The 5251-nt window shown below is 50.2% G+C and overlaps 1 protein-coding gene across 1 annotated transcript; it reads left to right on the top strand.

The window, feature by feature from the left end:
• Nucleotides 1-7: 7 nt before the first annotated feature.
• Nucleotides 8-1492, top strand: LOC103779395 (Krueppel-like factor 10; the record flags this gene model as incomplete). Its single annotated transcript, XM_008947020.1, has 2 exons — nt 8-320; nt 1239-1492. Coding segments are annotated over 2 exons (567 nt in total), but the record flags the coding sequence as incomplete, so codon positions are not given.
• Between the last annotated feature and the right edge of the window lie 3759 nt (nt 1493-5251).

Here is a 5251-nt window from a genome sequence, read left to right as displayed (position 1 = left end):
TGTGGTGCCCAGTGCTGCGCCGAGCCAGCAGCCGGCTCTCTGTCAGCCCATGGTCTTCATGGGCACCCAAGTTCCCAAAGGTGCAGTTATGTTTGTTTTGCCCCAGCCCGTCGTGCCGAGCGCCAAGGCTCCCGTTATCAGTCCAAATGGCACGAGACTCTCTCCCATTGCCCCCGCTCCTGGCTTCGTCCCTTCTGCAGCAAAAGCCACTCCTCCAGTGGATTCTTCAAGAATAAGAAGCCACATCTGCAGCTACCCGGGATGTGGGAAGACATACTTCAAGAGCTCCCACTTGAAGGCCCACATCAGGACACACACAGGTCAGTCGCTGTTGCTGGATCTGAAAAATTAATGTAGAAAATTGCAGCTATATACACAGCTGGTTAACGTCCTACTGATTCTCAGATTTGTTCACAAAACCAGCTGTGAGGTAGCAATGAAATACCTTCTTTGCCAGCGTGCGTTACGGTGCTGGCTAATCCCTGACAGGAAATCTCCCAGAGGGGAAGCTGAGTCAGCAGTTTGTTTGTGCTGGACTTGCTCCGTGTCAGAAGACGTCTGTTTGGTAGCGCTTCTTGCCAGCATGGAAGTGAGCGAGGCCTTGCCCCGTGCAGGGGACGCTGGTCCAGAGTTAGAGGTGCCTCACTAGGCTTCTCCACAGAATGCCTTTGTCTGAAGTGGATAACACTTAAAGAGGTTCTTTTATGAAAGTGTATGGGGATCCACTCCAAGCTATTCCTGATCATTTGATTATTTTTGTAACTTTGCACCTCAGCGCTTAATTGCAGTAGCAAGAAAGAGTCCCATGTTTTTCCACGTAGGCTCACAGTGCACTAACTGGGCTCTGTGAATGAATTGTTACTAGCGGCTGCGTTTCAAGGGTGATTCTGGGTCTGCTGAGTCATCATCATCTGCACTTCATGTGGAGCTGAGAGTTAAAATCAGCTGTCTTGAGATGTAAAGAGCATCTCAAACTATTTGGTTCCAGAGAATCATTAGCCCTTTGCATTACTTAGCCTTAAGGATACCAGGTCTGCACGTTTAAATATTGGTGTATAAACCATTTTTCAGATTTCATATGTATAAAAATAACAAATATATATGTAGGTTTTTGGCTGAACTGTCATAATGCAATCTTTACTTTAGAAAAGCCAAATCCTGCCGGTCAAGCTAGTAGTGTTTGTTGCTTGGTTAGTACTCACGGGGTCTTTTCCCTTTGACTTTTTTTTTTCTCTTAGGAGAAAAGCCATTTAGTTGTAGCTGGAAAGGCTGCGAGCGGAGGTTCGCTCGGTCTGACGAACTGTCTCGCCACCGCCGAACGCACACCGGGGAGAAGAAGTTTGCCTGCCCAATGTGCGAGCGGCGCTTCATGAGGAGCGACCACTTAACGAAGCACGCGCGTCGCCACTTGTCGGCTAAGAAGCTGCCCAACTGGCAAATGGAAGTGAGCAAGTTAAATGATACAGCCGCGCCACCAGCGCCCACTCAGTGAAAGGGCGTACTCTGGAGGCGGTGGAATTAACTGTAGTCCCTGGCATATGCCAGCTGGAAAAAGGCTTCTGCTCCTGGCCTGTGGCTCTCCCGCGCCAGCCGCCGCTGGCGGCGCAGCAGAGAGGCTGAGGCAGGCTGCGCTCCGTCACGAAACGTGGCCCTGGGAGAACCAGTGGCTGACTGGGGTAGCGGGTGTCTTCTGCGCTGGCAGGCAGGGAGCAGAAGGGGGGTTGTAGAGCAGAGTAGCGCACATCATGCCGGGCTTGAATTTTGCGAGTTTCTCATCTCTAGAGCGGCAGCGTGTAAGTGTTGCTGCAGGTTTGCTGCTAATGCTGGAGACAGCTCCTGTTGCGACTGTCAGTTGTCAGTCTCCAGCACAACACCAGCTAGGAAGATGCCGATGTACGGACGCAGGCTTGAAAGCCCAGAATGCTCCTGCGTAAAATAACCTACATCAGTTTTCCTACTTCTGCCACCATTTCTTGGTAGGAATCTTTTCCCCCCTGTCCATTCTCCAGCCCCCTCATAAGTGAAGATTTGGTGCCAGGCGCCTGGAGATTTTACATCTGTCCTGCACAAGGTGTTTTGCACACTCAGCTTTCTCCTGCTGCCCAGAGGGGTGCGGGGTGGTCGTCCAGCAGCACCGTGAGGGCAGCGGGCATGTGGGAACGTTTGTGAATCCTCGTTAGTGCTGTAATATTTCCCCTGCTTCTTTGGCAAGGTTTGTGATGATGACAGTAGGTTGTGCCAGGGCACCGCACGACGCTTCTGCTTCCTCTTGGCTTACGGTTTCCTTCTTGCCCTCTCACCATCGCCGCCCTGCGTTTCCCATATGCGGATACCGTGCACTTTGAAGAGAAACATTGTCCCTGTAAACTGCTCGGGTTCGTTAAGGAAGAAAACCAAGAATCTCGGGCTTACTGATCATGTTATTCTTTGAAAGACTGTTTATACTAAAAATGAAGTGGATATATTATGTATTGTATTGAATTAGAAAATTGTGATTCAACAAGGAAAAGAAGGCAGTAAAGACACCGGCCCAGGATTTAAACTGTAGCTTTTGTGACAAATAATGCATCAACTTTCGCTATGTCTATTTTATCATATTATGTTGAAGACACAGAAAGTGGACAGTTTGAAAATAGTGTATTAGATACGCTTTTTGTGACTACTTTAAAGATTTGCACATTTCTTATGTTGTACTTTATACTTTGTTTACAATAAAACAAATTTTCTTTTATTATAGAACTCACTATTTTTAATGCATAGCAGAACTTATCCCTTTACAAAGAAAATAACCTCAAAACAAAATACAGTGTCCATCCTTATGTGTCCTGACCAATGAAACATTATCTCTTAACTTTTTGTTTTTTAAGCTCTATAATGGCCACAGGAGTGGAATTTCAATTCTGCGCTTACCCCTCTTGAGTCTCTGTTTTGTTGTGTTGTTTATTGTGTTTTTTTTTTTTTTCTCCTCACTCTTTGTCCCCCTTCCTTTTCTTCAGTCACCTAAGAGTCAACGTGCTTGTGTGGGCTGTGAAAACACCGGTGAGAAATACTTCCTTTTTATGGTGGTGGAACCGGGCTGGGCTGGCTCAGGACGAGCGCAGCCCCTGTTGCTGGTGGCCAGGCCGCCGGACGGGCATGTGGGACCCGGCTGTCCCGGGCTGGCGGTGCTGGGGCTGTACCTGCTCAGGGCAGCTAGCGGGCAGCTCTTCCTCAGCCTCCTGCTGCCTCTGCCCATGAGCAATGCCACGGGCAATGCTGCTGTGTGCCATCCACGGGGACTCTTCTGTCTCCTGCCCTGACCCCCCCGCTCACGGGGATCCCCAGATTTCACAACTGTGCGGCGGTTGACTCACTGCCCTGCCCTGCCGGGCTCTGTCCTGCCCTGCGGGGTGTTTGGGGTAGGGGTGCTCCTCACCTTGACGCAGTGCCTGGCGCAGGGAACACGTGAGTCATCGCCCTCTCCTCGTCAGCCGGGGCAGGGGACGCGCCAGCGCGGCCCAGTGCGAGCCACACTTCCCCAGGAGTGTGAGCCCCAACACCATGCTTCAACACATTTTGTGTTTCGTACGGTAAAGTATCCTACCAGCTCTGGGTCTGAAACCCTTCCATGTCTGCAAACCGCCATTAGGCCGGGAAGCCAGGTCCCCTTGCCAGCTCTGCCTGGCACGCCGAACCTTGAACCCAGCTTTGTGCCACGGCCCCATGTAAGGAGGGCATAAAGAAAGTGCCACCCCTATGGTTATCCTGCCCGTGCCCAGCTGGCCACGGCTCTCCAGGAGGAACACGTGGTGGGCTTTGAACCCCCTCTAGCTTGGCACCAAGCTGAACTTAGATCTGACGCTGTGCAATCAAAGGGGAAGAAAGGGAGTGTCCATGCTGTGGCCATCTCTGCTGCCTCTGTTCTCTGAAGGCAAAAGCAGCTGCCGTTGCTTTTTGAGTGGCATCCAGCTCTGGAGGTGAGTGTGGGGTGTGCGCTCCCCTGAGTGCACCCGCTTGCTGGTGGCCCCGCTGGGGAGGCTGCAGAGGAGAGCCTGCTTCTGGCATTGCTGTGAGCTAAAGAGAAGTTTCTCCATCTACAGAATTTAACCGTAAGAAGTGCAGTTCTGACTGGTTCCAGACAAAGGCAGAGCCACGATTGTGAATTTACCTCCTGCCATTTTTTAAAGCTTAACCATGGAAGCCAACTGGAAATTAAACCAGCTACTTAGAGGTTTAATCCAAGTCTAAGCTGAAAAACATAGTTGAAAGGGCATTATTAGAAACCTTTTCAATGCTGACTTTATTGTGCATTCAAACTTGGTTCTATAGTATGAAATCCATTTTTTATGAATTTTCTACACACTTCTGTGAATAATTAGAATTTCCTTACTCCTGTATGTAAACCAAGAGCACACCTAGTATTCTGTCCTGCTGCCTGGGTTTAATAATGATGCCAAACTGAAATGCAAATCAAACCACTCAGCAAAGCCCATGGTTCATACTCGGATGCCAGCGGTGGCAGGCACCGGCTGTGGCAGTGGAACACTCTTGTTTGCTGTGCAGGCACCCGGATCTGGGGAGATGATCCAGAGGGATCCAGGAGATCAGCATAAACTCTTAGAAGCAGATTTCAGAAATATCTGTAAAACCTTCATTTTGCTGCTTTCAGTGATGATCTCTAAAGTGATGTGCGCACATAAAATCCAGCGCTGCAGTGGTGGCTGATCATGTGGGTTGGAGCTGGAGACATTCCCCATCCTGGTGGGCAGGGAAGAGCCGCTGGCGTCCCATAACAAGTTGTCCTGGTAAAGGAGGGAGAGAGCCACTGTGTCCAAAGCCAAGCGATATAATCCTGCACTTGGTATGTCTGCCTTGGTGTGGGTGCGGGGGGAGACGGGGGACAGTTCTGGGGGTGGAGGGTGGCCTCCTGCCTCAGGAGGAGGAGCAGGGCTGAGTGGGGCGTGCTGGGGGGGGCTAAGGATCTGGTTATCCCACACCCTTCCTAAACCAGGACAGATGATATGGGACTGTGGTGCCAGATCACTCTACACATACCCTAGTTGTGCCGTTCCCAGTGCTCAGGGAATTTAATGGCTTCAGAGAGGACAGAGTGGAGGCTGGAAAAAGCAAGCATTTTCCCTTGTGGTTTGGAGAAGAATAATTTCCATTACAGCAAGAGTATTTGTGGGAGGCTTAGATGCTCTGTGAGTGAACTAATATGCATTTTAAAAGAAAAGGGATCCTGAGCTGGGGCAGCTTGTCTGGAGCCACA

The sequence above is a fragment of the Merops nubicus genome, unplaced genomic scaffold (genome assembly GCF_000691845.1).
Source record: "Merops nubicus isolate BGI_N331 unplaced genomic scaffold, ASM69184v1 scaffold35079, whole genome shotgun sequence".
In the NCBI taxonomy this organism is placed as follows: domain Eukaryota; kingdom Metazoa; phylum Chordata; class Aves; order Coraciiformes; family Meropidae; genus Merops; species Merops nubicus.
The sequence above is the reverse complement of the archived record's forward strand: the minus strand, read 5'-3'. Positions and strand labels throughout refer to the sequence as shown.